At 50.2% G+C, this 26,554-nt stretch overlaps 1 protein-coding gene across 3 annotated transcripts in view; it reads left to right on the top strand.

The window, feature by feature from the left end:
• The first annotated feature begins 257 nt into the window (after window positions 1-257).
• The window catches only part of LOC147583901 (uncharacterized), a 37,231-nt gene continuing 10,934 nt past the window's right edge, over window positions 258-26,554 (top strand). The window contains exons 1-3 of one of the 3 annotated variants that reach the window (XM_086699573.1): window positions 258-323; window positions 3,856-3,982; window positions 7,286-7,382. In XM_086699573.1, the coding sequence (XP_086555699.1) occupies window positions 3,949-3,982; window positions 7,286-7,382 (131 nt within the window). In that variant the 5' untranslated portion in view covers window positions 258-323; window positions 3,856-3,948. Of the gene's footprint in view, window positions 324-540; window positions 564-3,854; window positions 3,983-5,944; window positions 6,180-7,285; window positions 7,383-26,554 lie in introns of those variants that run through there. The other 2 variants (XM_086699574.1, XM_086699572.1) reach the window with 2 other exon arrangements.

Below are 26,554 nucleotides of genomic sequence, written 5' to 3'. Positions count from 1 at the left end.
TGGGGGTATCTGCCCAATTTTCGGCCACCGAGGACTACCCTCCAATCAGAACGGGAAGGGCCGAAGGCTGTCCTATCCACGGTGAGGAAGCGAGGTGGCTTGGTAACGTCCAATCGGGTTCTGGGGGATTGTCTTCGGAACCCATCCAATCAGGTCGCAGGGACTGAAGGATCGCCCAATCAGGGCCTGGCACCTGTACACCACCCAATCAGGCCCGAGCGAGAGCCCGGTGGGTGTGGCTCTCCGCCGGGGCGGCTGGCTCTGTCGGATCGTGCGCGGCGTAGGAGGACGCCCCGAGGGCGCGGAGCGGGGACCCCGAGATGGTGAGTGCGCGGGCCGGCGGGGCGGATGGGACCAGCCGGAACTAGGTGGAAGCGGCCGCGGCGGGGTGTCCCCGTCCCCAGGGGTCCGCACCTGGGTCCTGGGCGGATGGAACTGAGAAGGGAGGCTGGGGGAGGGCAGGGGAAAGGGCGGGGGGGAGGCCTGGGATTCGGGAAGCGTGTGCGACGACCTGACTAAGCAGGAGTTTGCTCCTCGGTGGAGGACAGGTAGAGACTGTCCGGGTGAGTTGTCTCGTAAAGGAAACTATTTGCAGCCATAAGGAGGCCGCAGGGAATAGCTTCCGAAGCCGCGACTCCCCAGCAGGGAAGAGGGTTTTTCTTTTATGGAGGGTGAGGATGAATATTCAGAAAGGGGAGCTCTGTCGGGGGCAGTCTAGGCGGGCGTGAGGTTGCTCGGACCGAGCTGGAAGACGTGCCGAGAAAGCACGCGTGCAGTGTGACGGTCACGGAGCCAGAGCTGCTCCCGGGGGCTGAGACTTGGACGTTAGAATCCAGCGGAGGTAAGTGTGGGACGTGGGGCCGGGGCTGAGCCCGCGCTGAGGGAGCAGGTGCACGCGCATGGGGTCCTGGGCTGCGATCTCCGGTAAGAAATGCAGGGCCTTCTCACTTTGGAAACCGCGCGGAGAGTTTCACGGGTTTGGCTGTTTCCTGGCCTGGTGCAGACACCCGCTGTTCCCTTCAAGTCGTAAATGGCTGAGATTGCTTTTCTGGTTTTCCATTTCTTTGTGATTCTGACCCGGACCAGGAAGTTCTGCAAGGGGTGTGCTGGGCAATTAGAGCCGGAGAGGCGTAGATCACGGAGTGGAGCTGGGGTCCTAAAATGATTGCTTTTCTGGGCACCCCCTTAACCCGCTGAGCTTCCAGGGGGACCCACGGTGGACCTGTCACCCAACCAACCTGAGTCCTGTGCTCTGATGTGGGAAACAAAGGAGGCTGTGGGCACAGTACAAGCTGACAACCCACCCCTCCTCCCCGCAGGTGGCGTATGTGTGACATTCCTCAGGCACTCTTAGCCGCCCAAGAATGAAGGAAAGAGAAAAATAAATGGTTAATGATGAGGTTTTGGGGTGATGGTGGGGTGGTGGGGTCCAGAGCCTACGCACGCAAAGAATTCTTGAAGACATCTTTGGTGCAAAAAGGTGAATCTATTAAAGCTCAAGGACAGGACCCAAGGGCAGGAAGAGCTGCTCCAGGACTTGAGGAGAGTCTGCTTATATACTATGGGGTTGTGGGAGGTCTAGTCCTGGGGAAGTTTCCAATGTGATTTCCATACGCTAAAGAAGACACGGAGGATGGAGGGGGGGTCAGGCTTGCCATTGTCAAGCTAAGGTTGTTTTTCCATCTAGCAAAGCATTAAGACTAAGGGAGTTCCTGGGGAGAGGCTTTTAGTCTGCCAACCTCAAGTATTTGTCAATGGTCTCCAGATTGTAAGGAAACTGAATTTTATCTGCCATTTCCTTCTGCCTTTGTTTCCCACAGCAGTTAAGTGATGGAGAGCACAGTGAAGCAAGACTTGAGTTGCCACCAGCTTACAAAGGTCTGAGGAAATTGCAAGGAAAAAGAGAAGTCTTCAGGAACCTATAGACTCAGTTTCCTGGACCCCAATATCACCCTCCCCTCCATAGGGTAGAAAATCTCACGGAATCAGTCACTCTTCAAACCCAGTGCAGCTCTTTCTGCCCACGGGTCCTGGCCCCGTGCTGTAGTAAACCATCTTTGTGCATCTCGAGAATTTTTTCTTGGTGGTCAGGCTCCGAACCCCTCCCCCACTCCAAAACCACACCAGCTCCTTGGTGAGTCAGAAACCGCAGCACATGGACAGTCGCAGGAAGAAAACTTTATTAGCAGCAGATACAGAGATCAGTAGATCACAGGAAATAACTTCCAAAGCCCTGACCCCCCGGAGGGAGGGTGGATGGGCTCTTCTGGTTTAGGGCTGGATGGGTATTTCCATGGGGAAGCCTCGTCACCCTGAGTGGGGCCGGCAGGAGGAGTGCTGGGGGTGGGCCTTAGGGCCGCAGGCCTGTCCCCAGTGTGTGTGTCATGTATAGGAGGCTTTGCTCCTTCTTGGGTAGAGACTTTAGTGTGATAATGAGGTAAAGGTAATTGCCGATCATTCCAGATGTCCCCCAGGTCCATCTGCACAGGCGGGAATCAGAGGCTCCTCAAACTGGTCGGGGAGGTTGGGGCCCTGGAGGTCTGGTGAGGGCAGGTCAGTCTGCTCCAGGGGTGGGTTCCTGTCACGGATCCCCCTGAAGGGCAAGAGGGGAAATCCCTCATCCTGTTGGGCAAGGGGTGCCCCATAGACGCCCCCTGGGACTTGGGATCCTCACCAACGAGGAACCTCAGGTGGAGGTTGTCAGCTGCCCAGAGAACACTTAGAGTCAGTCCACCAAGGGAAACTCCCAGAAAATTCCTAGAAAATCCCAGGAGAGGCCCAGTATAGCAGAGGGTCCCTGTGAAGGCCATCAAATGTGGGGCGACCCGATCAGGGGGAGGCCCGCAGCTCAAGGGATGAGAGAATTCCCCCAAGGCAGAACAGAGGAGATAGAAGTTTACTGAATACCCTGCGAGGGAGCAGCGGGCAGGATGGCAAAGGAGAGACCGTCTGCCGGGAGGCGGGGCTACAGTTATGGGGTCACGAGGGAGCATGGGAACCTTTGGAATGCTCCCTGTGTGGGACCTGTGCCCGGTTGTAAGTCGCAGGGGTTAGTTAGGGCCTGTGGCCATTTCGAGGCGGGTCACTCAGGAGCCCGTGTGCATTCAGCTGTGTGCTCACTGCGCCCTTTGCTGCATATCTTTCCATCACTCAGGCCTGTTGCTAAAAACGGTCCGTACGCTGTGATTCTTCCCCCTGTGTTAACGTGAGTGGTGGCTGTGTCCCCATCAATCCCTCAGGGACTCTTCCTTCTCGTGCCCTTTTCCTTGAATTCTGGGCCCTGGGTTAAATGTTGGAGCGGCCCTGCTGACTTCCACGTTTCTTAAGGCCCAGGACTCGTCTTACACATCAGGTGTGCCAGGCGCCCGGGCCCTGACCTGTGTCCGTGCCCAGAGCCCAACTAATCCGGGGAAAGGGTCGTGTCTGCCTCTGTCGGAAGAGAGGGGACTCCAGCAGGCTTCTTGCCCTTGTTCCTTCCAGGGCGAGAGCTGCTCCCATCAAGCAGCCCTGGAATCTGAGTGTCCACAGCATCCTGACATTCTGGTTCCAATTCTTGGAGCTGATGAGGCATAATCGTTTTAGAGCAAGCCAAGCGTGTGTCCTCCGGTCTGTGTGTTGTCTGAGTGAATATTTCAGTTTTCAGTCTGTGCAGTACTGATCTGCTCAGATCTGTCTCAGTGTAAACATCCCAGTAAATTGGGTGTGTGTAAGTCCATGTCAGCTGTTGTCCTCACCCTCTGTTCTGACTCAGGGGTCCTAGGAATGGAGTCAGCTCCCTGCCCGTCACCCTTCATTCTCCCACACACGTGGGTGCACATGGACCTTTGCTGCAATAGAATGTGTGGTATGTTTCAGGCCTCTGTGGTCTTTGAGGATGTGGCTGTGAACTTCACCCCGGAAGAGTCGGCTTTGCTGGATTGACGTCAGAGGAAGCTCAACAGAGATGTGATGCTGGAGACCTGCAGGAACCTGTCCTCCGTGGGTAAAGATGGCTCCATACCTTCACTGGTCTCTTCAGGAGGAGGGAGAAAAGGTCAATATTTGCAAATCATTTGAGAGTGTATGTAGAATATCCTTAAGGCTTCACTAATTAGTATTAGAAGTAATAAATGAATGTAGAAAAGTTGCAGAACACAAATTAATATCGCAAAATCTGTGCATTTCTATATTTACTACCCATGTAGCTGAGAAATTAAGGAAACAAACCCATGTTCAATTAATTCAAAGACAATAGAATACCATGTTAAAAGTAACCAAGGATGTTGAAACATCTTACTCTGGCAGGTATAAAACATTTAATGAAAGACATCGAAGGTGACATTGTCACGGATCGTATGGACTAATTTCTTTGAAAACGCCCATACTATAAAAAGCCCTCTACATATTGAATGCAATCTCTATCAATATACTAATAGTATTTTTCAAAGAACTAGATCAAGATACTCTAAAATTTGTGTAAGAACAGAAAAGATTCCCAACAAACAAAGCCATTTTGAGAAAGCAAAAAACAGTCCTAGATTTCAAACTATAGTAAACAAAACCATATAGTCCTGGCAACAAAAGCAGATACAGAGCTCAAGGCAACAGAATAGAGAGTCCAGAAGTCAACCCATGTTTATATGGCCAGATTGTCTACAAAGAAGGAGCTGAGAATATACAGTGGGGAAAAGACTGTCTCTCCAGTAAGTGGTGTTGGGAAAATGAGACAGCTCCCTGCAAGATGAAATTGGAAAGTCTTCGTACCTCTTACCTGAAAGGAAACTCAGTGTGGATTAAACGCTTCAGGATAGGACTTGAACCCATACATGTCTTAGGACAAAACAGAGGCGCTGAACTCATGGACGTCAGTCTTAGCAATATTTTTGTGGAATTATCCCTTCAGGTAAGGGAAACAAAAAGGAAAGTAAAAAACGGGAACAGGGACATAACAGACATTTTCCCACCGAAAATACAGAGATGGGCACTTAACGCATGAAAAGCTGCTCAGTGTCACTAATCATCAGGGAAATGCACATCACAACCACAATGAGCTGTCCCCTCACAGAAGCCAGAATGGCTAGTATCAGAAAGATAAGAAATAACAAGTGATGTTGAAGGTGTGGAGAAAAAAAATCTCGTTGTTGGGATTTAAATTGGTGCAGCCACCTTGGAAAACAGTATGGAGTTTCCACAAAACACTAAACACAAGTACCATATGTCCATAATTCTACTTCTGGGTGGGTAAACTTACAAAAAAAACTAACATAAAAAGATATGTGCACTGTCACATTCCCTGTGGCATCAGTCACAATACTTAAGCTATGGAAGCAACCCAGGAGTCCATCAACAGGTGAACGGATAGTGAAGATGTGGTGTCTACACACAAGAGGTATTACTCAGCCATTTGTGACAACACGGTTGGACCTACAGGATATTATTCCAAGTAAATAAGTCAGAAAGGCAAACGTTGTATTTTACTCGTGTGGAATCGAAACAGCACGATGAATGAACAAACAAACAACAAGAAATAGAAACAGACTTAAAACTATAGAGATTAAATTGGTGTTTGTGAGATTGGAAGGGGTTGGAGGAACATGTGAAATAGGTAAAGGGGATTGAAAAGTACAGAGTTGGGTTGAAAAGTACAGAGGTCATGGGAATGCAGAGTCCTGCACAGGGAATATGGGCAGTAATATTGTAGTAGTTTTGTTCAGTGACAGATGGTAATTCCAATTATCGTGGTGAGGATTTTGTAATGACTGTAATTGTCCAAGCACTAGGCTGTACAATATTACAGATCAATAGATTTCCACTAAAAACGCCCCACACTTATCATCATTAATGAACCTGAAGACTAAAGTAAGAGCCCATCTTCCAGATTGCTTGTGGTCCTTCAAATCCTCCCTGGTGAGAGCTCTTCTCAGGGGCAGGACAGCAGCCACACACACACCATCTAATCTCCTAGCGGCAGCTGGGGCAGCGCAGACAGGCTCCGCCGAGGGCCTCTGTGCCTTCAGAACAGACCAGTGTTCCTCTGGTTGACCAAGTTCTGGAGAAGGAAAAGCATTCGGACACAGCCATTAGAAAGGTGACTCAGCCTTTGCTTGAGAAGATGATGTCTGTCATTCACGTGGCTTCCCCGTTGGACTTTTCATCCATCCTCACCCTCATGGTGAGCCTTTTGTGTTCCTCTTGTAGAGGTAGGTGTGGACATGTGTGTTTTGCCCAATTCCTTCCTACTTTGCTTGTCTGATACTTATCTCCACTTCATGTCTTTTTTTTTTTTAAGATTATTTATTTACTTTGAGAGAAAGAGTGTGTCGAAGGAGCAGAGAGAGAATCCCAAGCAGGCCCCACGCCATCAGTGCAGAGCCCACACAGGGCTGGAGCTCGTGAACCATGAGGTCATGACTAGAGCTGAAGTTGGCTGCTTGACCCACAGTTTCCAATGGTCAGGCGCCCCAGTCTCCATCTGTTTGGAAGTACTTGTGAGTGAACGGGCCGCCGTTATGTACCCTTTTCCTATTACTGCCAAAGTCCCAAATCACTAGGGCCTTCCGAATTTTTCTTTGGTCACGTGTCCATTCTTTCTGATGAACGTCATCTACATTTCAGGATCAGTGTATGCATAGAAATCAGCATATGGTCTATGTTCTTCCCTTACACACCAGGTCATTTCCAAAGAAATTAAATTAGGCTCCCAATTCTTGTAGTTTCTCCCAGTAAAGGTAAAACGTGTGTATCAAAGACTCCGTGGAACACTTTGCAGAATAGGCTATTGAGTGAAGAGGAAACGGGAATATTTACAGTAAACGATTCCTGTTCTGCTTTTGGAGAAAACCAGAAGTTTCATAGCGGTGGAGCTGAAACCCAAACCCAGGAAGGGTGTGTGAGGTGAGTGACAGTTGTACAGGAGGAATGTGTGGATCCGGAGAGATTGTGAGACTACCTTGAAATTTAAGAACAGCAATAACGCAGCTCAACAATCGTATAGTCAGATTTTCACAGGACAGTGTTTTTATAAATGCATTCTAGGTATTGACCATCTGAAAAACAATTCAGTTGGAAATAATGGTCAGAAAAACTATACGTAAGAAACCCAGAAAGTCATGCCTGTTATTCATGCCAAAGCATTAATCTTGTTCCACGTTGTAACCATACAGACAGTGCCACAAACGAACCCATTCATTGAAAATGGACATTATGTAGTCCAATAATAATTAACAAGCATCGATACATCATTTATTAATAAAGAGATCACTTATAATCATTATTCCCTGACAACGTGCCTTCCTATTTTGAACAGAAGTCTTTTGGTGGAGAGTGTCTGTGAACGTTTTGAATGAAGGAGATCAACGTAGAGAAACCCTGAACCCGATTACAAGTCTTACTGTGCATGAGGGGTGTCCTACTGCAGGCAAAGCATGCACTAAGTGTAGAGAAGCCTTCGCAGATGGTTCCTTCCTAGAGAAGACGTGAAGCTCTCACCCAGGGCTCAAACGTAGTCCCTGTGAGGAATGTGGGCTGGGCTGTAGCTCTGTCTCGAGCCTCAGCACTCACGTGGATGTAGACCTTGTAGAGAGATCCTGTGAAGGTCAGGACGCTGGGAGAGCATCTGACACAAACGCGAAGAGTCTCAGTAGTGAAAAATCTCTAGAGTGCAAGAAATGTGGAAAAGCTTTCACTCGCACGTCTTCCTTTTAGGGTCATGTGTCAGTTCGCTGTGGACAGAAAGTCCATGAGTGTGACGTTTGTGGGAAAACCTTTATGTATCACTGCTACCTTACACGTTATGTGAGAACTCACACTGGGGAGAGACTCCTATCAGTGTTAAGAGTGTGGGAGCGCCTTCAGGTATAAGTCAAGCCTGAGAAAACATGTGAGAACACATGCTCAGGAGAAACACTATGAACGACCACACTGTGGGAAAGTCTTCACTTGTCTCTCTTCCTTTCGAGGACACACATGCGAGCACAGTGACATGAAACCTTATGAACTTAAGCACCACGGAAAAGCCTTCAGGTATCCCAGGAATCTTTGAGCACAGACATGCTGTGGGAAAGCATTTATTCTCCCTTAAAATCTTATTTATTTTTCTTCTTTTCTCTTAAAATCTTAATTAAAATGTGAGCCAATACATTGGAGATGATCCTGAATGCACACAATTTTGGGAAAACTCCAGGTATAGAACTTCATGTATTTTGTTCATGAAAATTCAGGTGGGACAAAAATCTGTTCATTGTTGGGAATATGGCTTTGAGTTTCCAGGTGCCTTTTCCTTAATAGGGCTTCCACATGTATGGATTCCTAGTTCATGTCACTGATATGAACACTGATGGTTTTAAGTGTCCTTCTTTGTCCTCTACATCTGTAGGATGTAGATGTTGTTATCTCAGACTTGAAGTAATCATATGGTTATATAAAAATATCTGTTTTCCATTACAATGTCTCTTGGACCCTGAGGTGATAGGAAAGTGTCTGTTGAGGGGAGGTGTACATGCAACTTTATATAATTTTAGAGAAAAATTTCATGAATTATACATTCCAGAATATGGCTACTATATGATCATGACACCAGACTTGTCTTATTGAAAGTTCATTTCTGTTCGCTGTTGCGGATACTGGAATTTTTCAATTCTGTGTGTACTTTCGGTCTTTATTATTGAAAGATACATTTCCAGTTCAGTTATCTCTTTATTTAACGGATATTTGTTAAAATCCCAATATTGGTTAATGTGTTCGGACACTGATTCTTGGTATCTTTGGTCAGTTTTGTTCCCAATTATGACCTGGAAGAACATCCCTTTGGACCATGACTCAGATTTGCCTGTTTTTGTTTGTTTTTTTTTTTCCATGAACAGTGATCGTGGTGGAAATACAGTGGGGTGCTTTCCTCTGGCCCCCAGGAGGTAAAGTCTGGAAAGACCAGTACCCTTAATATCAGACAGATCAGTCGGTCAAAATATGGTATCTTGTAAATTTTGGACACAGGAGCCTTTTCCGTTTTATCCCCCCACTGGAGATAAAAACACCTCATTGTTTCCATAGTATTCCACAGTTCCTAGGTACCCCAAAGGCATTCAAACTATGGGAGTAAATGGTTTTGGTTTTACCCTTCACTAAGGTATATGGCCAAGTAAGCATATGTAACTATCCTGGTGGGTTGGATGTCAAAGGGAAAAGTATTGTTTCCTCAGTACTTTCAAGAGGATTTACAGGGCATTTGGCAGGCTCATTCAGTGGAGCGTGCAACTTTTGGTCTTGGACTTTTGGATTTTGACTCCACACTGGGTGTAGAGATAACGTTAAAACCAATGATAATAAAATAAAATCTTTAAAGAAAAAAAAGGATTTGCAATAGTACACGCAAGTTAATATTTACCAGTTTGATCTTTTTTTAAAAGCCCCATCAGTAAACTATGCAAAATCTTTACTGTTTAGAGGAGTGGCATGTAAATTGCCATGGGGAGTCAAAAGGGGATGTGTCAGCATTAAGCAGTCATGAGGGGTTTTCTTTGGATCCAAATGAGGTCTGGTTCCACGATCAAGTGCCCTAAGTATTGGTCCTGAGTTTGAGCAAACTGCAGATTTTTGAGGCTTTATGTCCCTTTAAAGCCAAAAGTGGCAACAGGTACATGATGTCTTCCACTGGGGGGAAGCAGACAATGAAACTACCTGCCTACTGTAACTAAGTAGAGATACGGAAGACTCTCCTCCAGATCAGCTTTAGTGGTTTGTGAAACGACAGGAAGACCGTCAGTCCCTGGGGCACGACTGTCCAGTGTATTTCTGTGCCTCCAAGAGAGAGCAAAACCTCGCTACCCTGGTAGCTACACTGGTGGGAGTATAAACTAGGACAGCTGATGTGGAAAAAGTTTGGTGGCTCCTCAAGAAGTGAAACACAGAATGGCAGTGTGACCCAAGTGTTCCAGGCCTACATAAACTGGAACACTCAGATGTGTGCACACGAATGCCAGGTGCAAAACTGTGCGTTCCCCGCAAAAGAGGGAAACGTCCCAAGTGTCCCCCAGTGCGTGGATGGATGAACGGGATGCGGCATAGACACAGGACGGACGGTGATTCAGCCCCAGACAGGAATGAAGGACAGACACATCATGCACGTGAACGTATGGTGACAGTGTTATACCACGTGGAAGACACCAGCCACACAGGCCACATGCTGTGAGTCACTTACGTTAAATAGGCAGAGTGGGCAAATCCGCAGAGACACGAAGTATTTCAACAGTGCCCAGGAGGCATGATTTCCTGGCTATTGTGGCCTTTAAATTTGCTTAGGAAAATGGAGACATAAGTCGCATACCATGGGACTCACACATGTTTTTAAATGTTTATTTATTTTGAGAGAGGGAGCAGGGGTAGGGGCAGGGAGAGATGGGGACAGATCTGAAACGGACAATATACTGACAGCAGTAAGCCCAATATTGGGCTCCAACTCACTAACCAGGAGCTCATGAGCTGAGCTGAAGTCCTTGGCTCAAGCGACTGAGTTGCCCAGGTGCTCCTGTGCTCACACTTTTAAGAGTAAAACTCAGTGTTCTTCCCTCCCCTCCCCTCCCCTCCCCTCGCGTGTTCCCAGAGCTGTCCCACATCAACCCACGACCTGAAGAAGGATGTGGAGCTTTTACGTTCCACATCCACAGGGACTGATTACAAACTGGATCCGCCGTGACTTTCCTTGCAGAATATAGCGCACACCTGAGTGCTGTAACGTGTCACATCTGTGGCTGTGCCCGGCTGGGACCGCGGGACCCCACGTCTCACGGTGGCTGAAGACACAGGGCGCTTTTGATTGGCCTGAGGACTGAGAAGTGGAGGTTGGGTCAGAGGGTGGGCACTCACGGTGTCAAATGTCAGCTCCAAACACAGGTGGACCTGGCTCCCGTGCGATGAGGTCACCGGTCAGTGAGCTATTCTTAAACACAGTGACCACGGGGCGCCTGGGTGGCGCAGTCGGTTAAGCGTCCGACTTCAGCCAGGTCACGATCTCGCGGTCCGGGAGTTCGAGCCCCGCGTCAGGCCCTGGGCTGATGGCTCAGAGCCTGGAGCCTGTTTCCGATTCTGTGTCTCCCTCTCTCTCTGCCCCTCCCCCGTTCATGCTCTGTCTCTCTCTGTCCTAAAAATAAATAAACGTTGGAAGAAAAAAAAAAAAAAAAACATAGTGACCACGTGTAGACCACGGGCCCTTCTGTTCTGTCACGTCCCGATCCCACGCCGGACAAGGGAGTATCCACAGAGAAACTGAGTGGAATGCGCGACCGAAAAGGAGGAGGCAGGCAGGAGACCCCGCCCAGAGCACATTGGACTGGGAGCCCACCTCCCGGCCGGAGGATGAACCACGTGTGTGCCTCCAACCTGTCACTCAAAGTGGAGAAGGCGGGGCCTGGGCGTTCAGCCCAATCTGTGACGGCAGAGGTGGTGTCAGGATTATCTTCCAATCAGAACGTGAAGGCCCCAGACTGTCCTCTCACGGGGCGGAAGCGCGGTAGGTAATGTCCAATCTGGTTCGGGGTGGTGTCTTCGGGACAGCATCCAATCAGGTCGCAGGGATTGAAGCAACGTCCAATCAGGGCCCGGGCCGTGTAAGCTACCCTACCAGGCCCGAGTGAGAGTCCGGGGGGTGCGGCTCTCAGCCGGAGCCTTTGGCGCCCTTGGATCCGGTGCTGCCCCGGGCGCGGGTGTGGGCGTCGGAGGAGGAAGCTCCGAGGGCGTGGAGCAGGGCCCCAAGATGGTGAGTGCGCGGGCCGGCGGGGCGGATGGGACCAGCCGGACCTAGGTGGAAGCGGCCGCGGCGGGGTGTCCCCATCCCCAGGGGTCCGCACCTGGGTCCTGGGCGGTTGGAACGGAGAAGGGAGGCTGGGGGAGGGCAGGGGGGAGGCCTGGGATTCGGGGAGCGTGTGCGACGACCTGACTAAGCAGGAGTTTGCGCTCCTCGGTGGAGGACAGGTAGAGACAGTCCGGGTAAGTTGTCACATAAAGGAAACTATTTGTAGCCATAAGGCGGCCTCAGGAAATAGCTTCTGAATCCGCGACTCCCTAGCGGGGACGGGGCGGTGGGGGTGGGGGGGAGCTCTGTCGGGGGCAGTCTAGGCGGGCGTGAGGTTGCTCGGACCGAGCTGGAAGACGTGCCGAGAAAGCACGCGTGCAGTGTGACGGTCACGGAGCCAGAGCTGCTCCCGGGGGCTGAGACTTGGACGTTAGAATCCAGCGGAGGTAAGTGTGGGACGTGGGGCCAGGGCTGAGCCCGCGCTGAGGGAGCAGGTGCACGCGCGTGGGGTCCTGGGCTGCGATCTCGGGTAAGAAATGCAGGGTTTTCTCACTTTGGAAACCGCGCGGAGAGTTTCACGGGTTTGGCTGTTTCCTGGCCTGGTGCAGACTGTCAGTCTTTGCTTCCACGCTGTTCCCTTCAAGTCGTAAATGGCTGAGATTGCTTTTCTGGTTTTCCATTTCTTTGTGATTCTGACCCGGACCAGGAAGTTCTGCAAGGGGTGTGCTGGGCAATTAGAGCCGGAGAGGCGTAGATCACGGAATGGAGCTGGGGTCCTAAAATGATTGCTTTTCTGGGCACCCCCTTAACCCGCTGAGCTTTCAGGGGGACCCACGGTGGACCTGTCACCCAACCAACCTGAGTTCTCTGCTTGGTGAGTCAGAAACTGCTCCACACTGAGCAGTCCCAGGAAGAAAGCTTTATTAGCAGCAGATACAGAGATCAGTAGATCACAGGAAATAACTTCCAAAGCCCTGACTCCCCGGAGGGAGGGTGGATGGGCTCTTCTGGTTTAGGGCTGGATGGGTATTTCCATGGGGAAGCCTCCTCGTCCTGTGTGGGGTGGGAAGAAGGGGTGCTGCGGGTGGGCCTTAGGGCAGCAGGCCTGTCCCCAGGAAGTAAGTCATGTACAGGAGGCTGTGCTCCTCCCCCAGTGGAGACTTCAGTGTGATAATGAGGGAAAGGTAATTGGTGGTCATTCCAGAGGTCCCTCCAGGTCCCTCTGCACAGACGGGAATCCCGGGGCTCCTCAAACTGGTCGGGGAGGTTGGGGCCCTGGAGGTCTGGTGAGGGCAGGTCAGTCTGCTCCAGGGGCGGGTTCCTGCCATTTGCCTGAGTTAAAAGGACAGCTGGAAAGGACAGCTTAGGGAAACATGGGGCAAAGTTCTGTGAGTACAAGCTCGTCAGCTTGAGGTCTAGCTGGTGACCGACTTGGGAGATGACCTCAAATCTGCGCCTGGCTGAGGACAGTTTATTACAATCGGTTCCAACAGGGACCAGCTCCCATCTCAGGGACCCTCCAGTGAAACAGAACCGCTTGGTTGTTCTGTGTGAGGGGGATGGGCAGGAAGACCTAGTGTCAGGATCCAGCCCCTGGGGTGGAGAAGGCCTCAGGTCCCCAGGTGGCTCAGGTCCCCAGGGCCTTGTTCCTCAGCTCAGTGGATGCTCAGAGTGTGGGCCACCTGCAGTCGGGCCTGTGGGGAGGACAGTGGCCTGGGTAAAGTTTGCGTAGGAAAGGGGCAGTGGTGGACAGTTGGTCAAACCAGTGTCAATTCAGTCAAAAATCCGAAGTGAGTAAGGAGAGTCCTGTATTGAGAAGAATGATTGCAAAGTGGGGAGCAGGGACACCGTTGCACTTCAGGCTGGGGCCATGCCAGGGGCGGGGCACTTTTGCACTAGATGCAGGAGCCATGGGCGGGGGGGGGGGGGGGGGGGGGGGGGCAGCTGTTACATTAGAGGCAGGGGCTACAGGGGGGAGGGGGCTGTTGCATTAGGGGCAAGGGCTGTGCAGGAGGTGGGGGGCTACATCGACAAGGAGGACACTGAGCATAAGACTTGTGAGTGTCTCAAGTTGTGTAAGTTGTCTGAGAGTTGTGTACAAGGGAGGAGAGGAGGAAAGAAACCAGTCATGAGCAGGTGTGGTGCTGACGTTGGGGTTCCCTGAGGCCAGCCTGTCCCCCTGTCCCTGGGGGGGCTGTGTGTGGCTCAGCCTGAGAGCAAGCCCACGTTCAGGGGTCTGGAGGAAGGAGAGAAGCCAAAGCAAAGCGGGACCAGCCAGCATTTTGTGCCCCTTGGCCACGGGGACAAGCAGCTGAGCTGATCACAGATGAGGCACGAAGTGCGGGTGTGGGGGGTCTGCGCGTGGCCCTGTCGTAGGTGAACAGGGGAACGTGCTGTGAGTCTCCTGGTTTGACGGGGGGAAGGGCCCTCGTGCAGCCTGCTGTTTTCCAGACCCCGACAGGGTGGGGGAGGGAGTGCCTTTCCCTTCCACTGAGGTTTTCCTGGGAGCACAGGGCTCAGGTAGGCGTCTGCATGTCATCTGTGAGCAGGACCTGTCACCCTGTCCAGCTCAGCACGGATGGCTCTGTCCTCCGCCAGCCTCACGTTGAGCAGGTGTAAAATGCCCGAGTTCTTTCTGCCTCCTTTCTTCCCCTTCAGGGCAAAGGGTGGTAAGTGTGTCAGGTCGTTCCTGTCCCTGCTGACTCGGGTTACTGGGGGCTTTATCCAGAGAGCGTCCCCTGGGGAAAAGTGTCTCAGGACAGAACTGTCCTTCTCCATGAGGGTTGGGGGCTCCACGCCTTCATGCAGGTGGGTGGAGTCATGGATCAGAGGATTCATCCAAATGCTGGTGACAGTTCCACGCAGGGTCCAGAGGTGGAAAAGTGTCTTCCTGATCTGTCCCCTGGGAATTGCCGGTGTCAGAGATGCACACAAATTCTGTGAACTGAGACGGGTTCAATTCTAACGGTACCAGGTCCCTGTTCTCTGAAAGGGATAAACAGCTTCCATTCATGGGAAACCACACAGGGGCCCTAGAGCCGCCCCTCCCACTGTGGCCTTGACCTCAGGGTGGAAGCCGTGATGCTGCACCTGGTTGTCCACACAGCAGCTTGGGGTCCCCGTGTCATTCGGATGACCCGGGTTGCTGGAAGCTGGGGCCTCCTCTGGGCTGGGGACCGGCCACCCCCACAGCTGGGCCTGGTGGGAGGCGAGGGAAGGTGTGGTGGGGTCTCGCTTGCCTGCAGGTGGCCCCCGGGACCAGTGGGGAAGGGGCTGGGGCCGCCCAGAGAGGACGCAGGGCCCCAAGAAGGGGATGCCGGTACAGCTGTGCTGGGAACGATCTGGGGCCGCCCTGGGATGTCTCCTGAGGACCGGTGTTGGCATCGTCCAAGGGGTTGTGGGGTTAAGTGGGATCTGTGGAAACAGGAAGATGTGCAGGTCAGACTGAGGGAAGGCTCCTTTGGGTCAAGTGCCATTGGAAGGGTCATGAACACAGCGTGTAGGGGTCAGATGCTAAACTGGGAGGGTTTCCTCCCTGGTTAGAATTGGAGCCCTGGAGTAGGGGGTGCAGGGGGTGCAGATCTCCAGGGTTGGGTCCCCTGGGGTCTCCGGGTCCCCTCCTTCCTTCCTGGAGGACTGGTGTCAGCAGGGAGAGCTTAGCTCCCGTGTGGGGATTGGGCATGACCCTCTGCAATGGGGTGTCCTGTGCGGTGTGGGCACCGCGGGTGACCGATGTGAGCGGCTCCTGCTCTGCTCCTTGGCCTGTTGTTCCTGGAGAGGCTCTCGCTGCCCCGGGAGTCCAGTGTGGGTGACACTTAGGACTTTTGTCCTTTGGCCATACCTCTTTCTGCTGGCAGCTTTCCGTGTCGTCACCCCCAAGCAGGTGTCACTTGACCGGATCTCTGTTGCGGTGCGAGAGGAGAATATCAGCAGTGCCACCGGTGATGTGGCTGCCATGTGGCTGCCCAGGGCTCATCTGTGTCGCTCAGGCAGGTATTTGCAGCTGGGGCCTCTTAGTGAACCCCTCCGCCCCGGGATGGTGGGGCGTGGGGGTCTCCAGTTCAGGTTTTCCTTTTGTGGGCTCTGCTGTTGCCGTCAGTGTGGTCCTGTCCTCAGGGTAAATGCCTCGTAAGTCCTTCTGCGCTGGGGGGACATTGCATATTGTAGCTTGTAAGTTACATGTTAGCAGGAAACGGGGTGCAGAGTATGAACCACTGGACATTGCTTCTGGCTGGTATCACCTGGGTGGTAAACTTTTAAGCACCTGGCTGGTAAACTGGGTTCCCCGATCCCTGTGAAGTTTGAGAGGTGTTCCCCAGGTAGGGATATCGTTCTCTCACAGTCTGAAGCCATAGGGAAACACTGGGCTTCTGTCCAGTGAGATAACATATAAACCATGGCTAAACTGTATTCATGTTTACGAGAGAGGGAGCTGTGTGACATCCATTTGTGCGAGCCAGCTTCCCTGGGGTTGTCCTTGGACCGGTGGAACCTGCGAGGTTGTCACTTTTGTGACTTTATTAGTATTTCTCCACTCATAGTCGTTATCGAACACTATTAGGTTGTTGGAGGCCACTGCTCTAATGTCCGTCCACTGGTGAGTAGCGCATATTATAGTGTCTCTGGATATTGCTGGACTGGTATTTGTCCAACCAGAGTTCTCTTTTTACTAAAGTCACAATTATTAGATTTCCATCGATGCTTTTACATTTCTGGGGAACATTTTTGGACACCTCTGTTCAGTTTCTCTATGTTATTATTTGGGAGAACATGCCTTTGAACTATGACATGAGTTTGCCTTGGTTTCCTAGAGCTGTGTTTCCTTTTTTGTGTTGAAGAATTATCAGCCAAATGGTTTCTTTTGGTCTCCAAGGAGTCAGATCTGGAGCCAGGACCCTTCGTAATGCCAGAGAGGTCAGTTCAAGTGGGGCATCTAATGAATTTGGGACAAAGGAGCCATTTTTAATTGATCCCCATGTGGGTAAGGACATCTTGTCTCCATAGTAGTCCAAGGTCATGAGCTCCCTTACAGGCACGGTGACTGTCCCTATGAACATGTGTGAACGTGTTTTACCCTTGGTGAAGGTGCAGGGCCAGAGGAAGGGCCGATCATTCAGCGTGTTGAGCTGAAGTAGCCCAAAGGTAAAGTGCTGCTCAGTGACCTCAAGGGACTTGCAGTCGCATCCCCAGCACGATATTTACCATTTTCAATTTGTAAATAAGAGTAAACCATAGAACCTGTGCGTGAGAAGCACTTCCTGTTTGCAGGGGGAGTCAGAAGGTGCTGTGTCCGTGCTAAGCAGTCACGAGGGGTTTCACGTGGGTCCACGTGTCATGCTCATTCCCGGATCAGACGCCCTACGTATCGATCCTGAGTTTGAGCAACCCGCAATATTTCTTTAGAGACATTTTGTCCTTTCAAGGCCAAAAGGTGTAACAGGTGGATTCGGGCTTCCTGGGAAGAGGTCTGAGAAGGAGGGCAGAGACCGAAACCGTCTCCATATCATCAGAGAGCAGAGCGTTCAGCAATTTTCCATCATCCAGACCAGCTTTTGAGATTCAAGAAAAGCAAGAAAGCCTGTGCCCCCCTGGGCGTGAGTGCCCTGGCCTGTTTCGGTTCCTTTCAAGTGAAAGCAGAGATAACTGCGTTCATCCTCACAAACTGCTATACGAAAAATGCACTGTGCAGTTTCATTTCCTTGAGAATTTGCTCTCAGTGGGAAGGGATGTCAGCGTGTGGGAGTTGGGAACAGCAGGTGCCAGTGATCACCGTGTCCTGGACAGTCCTCCGTCATCTGGGCACAGGTAAAAGAGGATGGGTGCAGGGTGTAATGGGATCACAGCCTCAGGTTCGTAATCTTCTGTGGGCTTGGTGCCTTTAAGTGCTTCTTTATTTACAGGAAATTTATTAAATACGACAGCACTTTGAGGGATTTATTTGAATCTTCATGGCAGGTACACTGTGGCTTCTGCCAATATCAGTTGAGGATTTTGCTCAGAAAGAGGATGGCAGGTGATCCCATCGAGACAAATGATCAGTGTCCCCAGATGCCACTCTAGTGCGTCAGAGATGAAGTAGATAAAAGATGTCCAAAGGGCATTTCGTCCCCTGGTTAGGTATTTTGAGTATCTTCATCCAGTTCTAGAATTACTTTCCCTTTGTGGGAGAATGAAATTCCAGCGTGATCCCTTCTGAGGATCCGTGCAGTGAATGACTAGAGGTGGAGGAACTAACGTGAAAATGGTGTGTCTGTCACACGGGACTAGACACAAGGGGGCAGGTTCAGAGGCAGGAACCTGTGCAGGTTCATTAGAGACCCCACTGTTGGAGCCCCGTGAGCTCTCAGCGGCGGGACCTGCTTCACAGTGTAGGTCCCGTCAGGCGGCACAGAGAGAGTCCCTTCCCATCTGGAGAGTGGTTTCTCCAAGCTGATCAGGAGGGAATTTGGGGCAGAGCCCCTGTGGTCCTTAGAGCCCAGCCGTTGGGCATGAGGAGGGCTTGGGAGGGGCCGGGAGGAGGGCTCCCACCTGGAGCATTCAGGCTGCTGATAACCTTCCCTCACATGTCCTGGATGTTGGCAATAATAGTGCAAACTAGTAGGTATTTGGTGGTTTTTTTTTTAAATGTTTGTTTATTTTTAGAGACACAAAGTGTGAGTGGGGGAGGGGCAGAGAGAGAGGGAGACACAGAACCCGAAGCAAGCTCCAGGCTCTGAGCTGTCAGCACAGAGCCCACCATGGGGCTCAAACCAGCGAACTGTGAGATCATGACGTGAGCCGAAGTCGGATGCTCAACCAACTGAGCCACCCAGGCGCTCCTTATAGAAGCCTTCAGTTGTTCGTGGTGCAAATTAAGAATTTTAGCTGTCTTTCCTTCATGTGGGCTGTGAGTGGCCTAGTTTGTCAAAATAATTAAATATGCAGGGGATGACATTTCCCAGCCCATCCTGGTCCTTTTAACGAAAAAGAAAGATTCCAGTCCATCCCATTAAATGCTGCCTGATGGATTCCACATGTGAAGAAAGACCAGCAGTTACATTGAAGATAGGCTGAAGTCCATTGTAATAGCTATGTACAGGTTCATCAGGCTTGTGTGTGGAAACCTGGATTTTGTTTTAATTCACAGTCCTAGGAAAAGCTACTGTAATTGCTTGGTGGGAATTTTCAGACGTTTGGCATCTTTTCAGAAGTTGGGCCTCTCTCTCTCTCTCGGGTTAGTTTCACCCATGTGTGGCCTGGGCCTCAGCAACATGCATGTGGACTAGTTGATCTAAATCTGGGAAACCATGTTGGTAAGTTGAATAGCCATGTCATGTTCTTCAGCGAGCTTATGGGGGGTCCTGGGCACTTTTGGAAACTTCTGCCTTAGTCCAGGGAACATGAGAAATGTGGGGTTTTAGATCTTGAGAAGCCTTCCCTTTAAAGAGGCCTGGTTAACAGGCTGAGGTAAGGAGGGATCAAGGGCAGGTTCAGAAGAAAAGGGAAGTTCAGAGCTTGTTGAGGAAAGTGGTTGGAGGCAGGTCCCAGGTGTAGAGTAGCCGCCGGATGTCTGCAGACAGGGAAGCCTGGGCAGGAGAAAAAGGCACTTCGGAAGCCATTTGTCGTTATTTCAGTTGTTTGCCTCCGTTCATTTGAAATAGTCTTTTGCAAAGAGGTACACTTAGAGCCTGAAAATATTTGCAAGTCTTGAGGTACCGAATAAAATATGTATCAAATTCAGTTTGCTGGATTCATGACTTCCTAATTTCTTTTTTTTTTCTTTTCTATTCTTTTCTCTCATTCTTTCTTTTCTTCTTTCCTTCCTTCCTTCTTAATTTTTAAATTTTTTTTTCTAACAGTATTCAATAAAACATGTTTGGGGAGATTGAAAGTTCCCCATAAAGGCCCTTGTAGTTCTAAATTATATTTGGTTCAGTTGCTCATTTTGTTAGAAATGCACGAGGATGCACCATGGTTTTTAAACATAAGATTGGCCAGGGTTCCATTTGAGGGCCCCTTCCATGCACTTTGATAACTGGAATCCATTTCTTGGTAGTTTTCTCTAGACCAGAATAAAAATTTATGAACACTAGTCTCTATAGAAGTAGCCTTGTTCCAGAAGAAATCAGACCAAGGGCCAATGCATTTCCAACAGGCACGATTCCAAGAGGAACAGTCCAGTTTTGGAAAGTAGTAGGAACAAAAATGAGTTCTCTGAGAAAGGACAAGCCCCTAACACAGGTTCTGAATAAACCCTGGAGAGTGCACACACAGGAGAGCGCAGACCCAGGGAGCGGGGCTCTGATCTCAGCACAAAACAACCTCCACTTCAGGGTCCCCAAGAAAGCAGAGAGAGCAGTGGGCTCCGTGGGTACCTGGACCTGTTTGCTCGCCAGCCTGGAGTGGTTGGGGTCTCCTCTGGGTCCCCTGGTGATCACCAAGTAACGTTAACTTAAAAATGAAACCGGCAGTTATTTTTCCAGGAAAAAAATGAGAATAGCAGAGAATTGGGATTTGAGACAGGTAAGCCCCAGCAATACCACAGGCAAGTCTGGAGAAGAAAGGGAGGAACAAAGGGAGGAACGCTTTTTCCTAGAGGAGAGGGGACATTGGGAGGGGCTGTGCCAAACCAGAAAGCCATTGGAGCAAACTGGGTGTTCCACGTGTAGTGGCTTCTCATTGGCTGAACTGTGGCTCTCTTTCATTGGCCGAGGCATGACTGTCCCTCATTGGCTGGGCTGCGACCATCCCTCATTGGCTGGGTTGTGACTGTCTCTCATTGGCTGGGCTGTGGCTCTCACTGGCTGAGCTCTGGCTCTCTCGCATGGGCTGGACTGTGACTGGCTCTCATTGGCTGGCCTATGATTGTCTCTCATTGGCTGAGCTGTTGCCACCGGAGGAAATAGTCTTTCCTCCTGCATGAACAGTGATGCATTATGGGTGTGCCGGTGCGTCTCTCCGTGTTGTGTCTGCCCTTGGCCCTGAGCGGCAGGTTGGGGAGCTTCCCCTGTGGACTCCTGACTCCACTTCAGTCGTGTCGCCTTTACTCAGCCTGGAAGAGGTGCCCGGCTTCTGGGTGGTTTTCATCGCGGGCGATCGGGAGTCGTGCCGCGGAGAGCGCGTGCGCACACTTGTGTGTGATGGCGCTCGTCCTCCCTGGTCTGGGGCAGGTGGATACGAGGAGCGGACCTGCCGTGTTGGGTGGGAACTCCACGTTGCTCATGTTGGGGGTCCACCAGACTCTTCCAAAGCGGCCTCCCCCGCTTACATCCGCAGCAGGATAAATGAAGGAGAATGCGCCCTGCTCACGTCCTCGCCGGCGCTTCCTGGGGCGTCTTTATAGCCAGTGTGGTGGGTGCGAAGGGGCCTCTGCTGGTAGTTCGAGGTGCGTGTCCCTCGTGACGAATGTCCAGCATCTTTTCATCGACCCACTGGCCATTTGCATATGTTCTTTGGAGAAGTGTCTGGGTGCGCAAATGTTAGGTGTGGACTTTTCCCCGCCGCCCCTTTTCGGGATGAGGGAGTTCCTTTCTGTTCCTAGTTGGCTGAGTATTTTTGTCAAGAGAGGGTGGTGGGTTCCAGGAGATACCTTTTCTGTGTGTAAGTGATCATGGGGTTTTTGTTTCTCTTCTGTTCATGAAGTTTATGACTGCTATTTTGCTTGGTGAGCCAACCATTTTATTCCCAGATAAATCTCACTTGGTCACATTGTAGAATCCATTTTATTACTATTTTTAAATTTTTTAAAAACATTCATTTTTTGAGAGTGAGAGAGACAGAGCATGATCGGGGGAGGCAGAGAGAGAGGGGAGAGAGAGGGAGACACAGAATCAGAAGCAGGCTCCAGGCTCGGAGCTGTCAGCACGGGGCCTGACGCAGGGCTGGAACTCACAGACTTGAGAGATCATGACCTGAGCCGAAGTCAGACATTCAACCAACTGAGCCACCCAGGAGCCCCTGTAGAATCCATTTCATATAGGATTAATTTTGGTGTCAGGATAAACTGGCCACATGGGGTAGATTGGAAGTGTTTGTGCATGGTTGCATTTTGCATATGGATCCCTGATGTGTGGTGACGTTGAGCTCATTTCATGTGCTTTTTGGCCACTTCTGTATCTTCCTAGGGAAATGTGCATTCACATTTTTTTGTCCCATTATTTAGTTGTATTATTTGTCTTTATAATGTAACCTATAATATAATCTTTTTTATTGTTGTTATACAAGTTTTGAAAAACCTGTGTAGGTTACAAGCCTCGTATCAGATGTGACTAGCAAACCCACGCTGCAGCCCCAGATGAAATGGTGTTGCCTTCATTGTAGCTGATGTAGCTGGGATTCTGTGTGCTTAGGTTGTGGAAACATGTCTTTTATTTAAGTAATTCCTGATTATTTTCTCATAATTGTTTGCTTTTTCCTTCAGTGATGTGGTGTCCTCATATTGCTCCAAAGATACTATGTGTAGGGTGTTCAGATTGGTTGGGGAGGGAGGGTGGGCAGCATAGGCTGTGAAAGAATTCACCCACAGCAAAATTTACCCAACAAAGGAGTTAGAAGTCTACTGAATGCACTGTAGGGGAGCTGCAGGCCACCAGGTGGTGGTGACGAGCTATGGTCATAGGGCAGAGTGAAGGGTGTAGGGACACATGGAAATTCGCCCTTTTTGTGGTAACTGTGCCCGGTTGTAAGTAGACCATTGGAGAGTTGGGGCCTGTGGCTATCTAGAGGCGGGTCACTTCATGAGCCTGTTTTTTATCCATCTGTGTGGTCACTGTGGGCCCTTTTGCCTAACTCAGGTTTCCATTGGTGAAGCCTGTTGTCTAAATGTGGCCCTGACATCCCCCTGACAGGTGGAAAATGACAAATCTTTGGCGTTAGGACAGGGGTGTCACCTTCAGTAGCTTCTTCCTGCTGAATGAGGGCATAGAGATGTCCCTGGTATGTCAACATTCAGCAGGAAAATAAGCCTGAAGAAAAGACCTTTGATGGTTGACCATGATCTTCCTCCAGTCCAGGAGTTTCGCCAGTCATTAAAGGAGAGGGAAGGATCCTTTCAAGCACCGACATGAGGATTTGTATCTGTCAGCGCTCCTGTTATGTTATTGGGGTAATCTGGAGCGCATACATGGCACTCTGTTTTAATGAAAGCATAGTTTCCTTTTTGAGCTGCTGCAGGATATCAGGCCATTGGGTATTGGAGGGTCACCTTCTCCGTTTGTGGGTGACTGTGTGTTGGGCTTGGTTAAAGATGGCTGTTGTATGCCTGGCTAAAGCCTCTATTTGTAATTTTATTTTTATTTATTTTTTTTTAAATTTTTTTTTCAACATTTATTTATTTTTGGGACAGAGAGAGACAGAGCATGAACGGGGGAGGGGCAGAGAGAGAGGGAGACACAGAATCGGAAACAGGCTCCAGGCTCTGAGCCATCAGCCCAGAGCCTGACGCGGGGCTCGAACTCATGGACCGCGAGATCATGACCTGGCTGAAGTCGGACGCTTAACCGACTGCGCCACCCAGGCGCCCCTCTATTTGTAATTTTAAATCCATAGAGGTTTTCCAGGAGAAATATGGTTACAGGAGAGGACCATTAATAAGCCTTCAATGCCTGATGTCTAACCTTAACAATATCCTAATTATGAGGAATTGCTGGCAAATGGGAGCTACCTCTCCCCGGAGATAAGGACGTCCCAACCTGCACCATGCAATCCAATGTAAGAAAAATGAGGGCATCCCTTATTTCTGTAAGTCCATAGTTAATCACATGGAGTGGGATATGCTCAAGCGTTTAAGGAGTGAATTTCTTATCACAGCCATGCAGAATTGGTCAAGGTGACAGTTGAGTCATGCAGTTGTTGGGGAGTCCTTCCCGTTTTCCAGCTGTTCAAATAATGCTGTGTCCCTGGGGTTCTGTTCTTATCCAAACAGAGTAACAAGCATGACGATTCTCTGTACATGAGTTATTGTGGCAATCTCTCTGAAGTTTACGTCAAGTTGTCTAGCGTTGGTATTCAGAATTTTAATAAAAACAGCAATTTTAACTTTTAATGATTTTAAGTCATGAGAAAGGAAGATATGAAACCTTAGTTTGGAGAGCTCTAGCCAGATATTTGAGGAAACTAGAAGAATTCAAAACCTAGTCTGGTTTATAAGAAATAGTACCAAAAACCCAGTATCTACAAAGATGTTGTTTTGAAAACATAATTATTTTCTCTCTGCATTCACTCTTATTTCTAGAGAGAGCCAAATCAAGACTGATTTGTTTGTAAAACAGGTCCAGTTTTAACAAAATGGCCTAGTTATTTACAAACGCTCAGCAAGAACAGTGATTGGCCATATAAGTTTTTTAAAAAGCTTGCTTTGCTCAAAATTTTCATAAGGAATCTCTAGATTGAACTTTTTAAAAAAACTTTATTTATTTAAATGTTTATTTTTGAGACAAAGAGAGAGCATGAACAAGGGAGGATCAGAGAGAGAGGGAGAGACTTAGAATCCGAAGCAGGCTCCAGGCTCTGAGCTGTCAGCACAGACACTGACACGGGGCTTGAACTCACGGACCGTGAGATCATGACCTGAGCCGAAGTTGGACGCTTAATCGACTGAGCCACCCAGGTGCCCCTCTAGACTGAACTTTTAATAGCCCCTCGAGGCCAGAAGACAAGCCAAATATTTGTCACCAGACTTGTCTGCAAGACCTGTAGATTTATGTGATTTCTTCTTCTCAAGGTCCCCAAACCATCCTGAGGTTTCTGGCACCTGCCAGGAGTTGACTTTACTCACCTGGTAAGGCTGCTGGGAACGCTGCCAGCAAGGCATCAGGCCAGTATTTCCAGGGGGGTTGATTGGTTCCACAAAGTCCACCTTAATTCCTTCAAGCTGTCTGGTTATTTCTGGGTCTTTGCAGGTCTGTCTCAAATCCGACATTCCTGTCAAATCTTTGGTGAAATAACCAATGTGTCCAATGGTGTCTTGTTACAAGGAGAACAGATTCTCACTGTACTTAAGCAAAAAGGAGGGGAGGGCTCACCACTCAGATGTGTAGGAATGTGTTTGCTTGTAGATCAAGATGGCAGCTGCATACATGGGAACTAAGGAGTTAAGGGGGGAATCTGACAGAAGCAAGGCTACCGAGACTCAGCCAGCATCAGGAAAGGGTCCCAGCTGAGTCCTTCCCATGTGCGGATTCACCACGGCCGAGCTGCCATTGCCATATTTGCCACTCGTTGGGAATAGACCTTGGGAACAGAGTGGAGAGGAGAGGAAAGGGGTCATTCGCCCATACAGGCCCGAATGGTCTGACCTTGTTCACCCTCAGACCCATAGACCATACCAGGGACCCCTTGGATAGAGAACTTTGGCTGCCTGGTGAGGACTGTGGTTACACCTGCCAAAGGGCAAAAAGAAAGGAGAAGGAGTCAAGGATCCCCCCTAAAGGGCAAGAGGGGAAATCCCTCATCCTGTTGGGCAAGGGGTGCCCTATAGACGCCCCCTGGGACTTGGGATCCTCACCAAGGAGGAACCTCAGGTGGAGGTTGTCAGGTGCCCAGAGAACACTTAGAGTCAGTCCACCAAGGGAAAATCCCAGGAAATTCCTAGGAAATCCCAGGAGAGGCTGAGTATAGCAGAGGGTCCCTGTGAAGGCCAACAAATGTAGGGTGACCCGATCAGGGGGAGGCCCGCAGCTCAGGGGGTGAGAGAATTCCCCCAAGGCAGAACAGAGGAGATGGGAGTTTACTGAATACCCTGCGAGGGAGCAGCGGGCAGGACGGCAAAGGAGAGACCGTCTGCCAGGAGGCGGTGCTAGGGGGCTACAGTTATGGGGTCACGAGGGAGCATGGGAACCTTTGGAATGCTCCCTGTGTGGGACCTGTGCCCGGTTGTAAGTCACAGGGGTTAGTTAGGGCCTGTGGCCATTTCGAGGCGGGTCACTCAGGAGCCCGTGTGCATTCAGCTGTGTGCTCACTGCGCCCTTTGCTGCATATCTTTCCATCACTCAGGCCTGTTGCCTAAAAACGGTCCATACACTGTGATTCTTCCCCCTGTGTTAACGTGAGTGGTGGCTGTGTCCCCATCAATCCCTCAGGGACTCTTCCTTCTCGTGCCCTTTTCCTTGAATTCTGGGCCTTGGGTTAAAAGTTTGAGCGGCCCTGCTGACTTCCAAGTTTCTTAAGGCCCCGGACTGGTCTTACACACCAGGTGTGCCAGGCGCCTGGGCCCTGGCCTGTGTCCGTGCCCAGAGTCCACCTAATCCGGGAAAAGGGTCGTGTCTGCCTCTGTCGGAAGAGAGGGGACTCCAGCAGGCTTCTTGCCCTTGTTACTTCCAGGGCGAGAGCTGCTCACATCAAGCAGCACTGGAATCCGAGTGTCCACAGCATCCTGACATTCTGGTTCCAGTTCTTGGAGCTGATGATGAAGCGTAATCTTCTTAGAGCAAGCCAAACGTGTGTCCTCCAAGTCCTGTGTTATCTGAGTGAATATTTCATGTTTCAATCTGTACAGTATCGATCTGTTCAGATCTGTCTCAGTGTAAATAACCCAGTAAATTGGGTGTGTGTAAGTCTATGTCAGCTGTTGTCCTCACCCTCTGTTGTGACTCAGGGGTCCTAGGAATGGAGTCAGCTCCCTGCCTGTCACCCACACCCTTCATTCTCTAACCCACACCCTTCATTCTCCCACACACGTGGGTGCAAATGGCGCTTTGCAGCAATAGAGTGTGTGGTATGTTTCAGGCCTCTGTGGTCTTTGAGGATGTGGCTGTGAACTTCACCCCAGAAGAGTGGGCTTTGCTGAATCGTGGTCAGAGGAAGCTCTACAGA

The sequence above is a fragment of the Puma concolor genome, chromosome A2, assembly GCF_028749965.1.
Source record: "Puma concolor isolate L17-30 chromosome A2, mPumCon1.1.hap2, whole genome shotgun sequence".
Taxonomy (NCBI): Eukaryota; Metazoa; Chordata; class Mammalia; order Carnivora; family Felidae; genus Puma; species Puma concolor.
The sequence above is the reverse complement of the archived record's forward strand: the minus strand, read 5'-3'. Positions and strand labels throughout refer to the sequence as shown.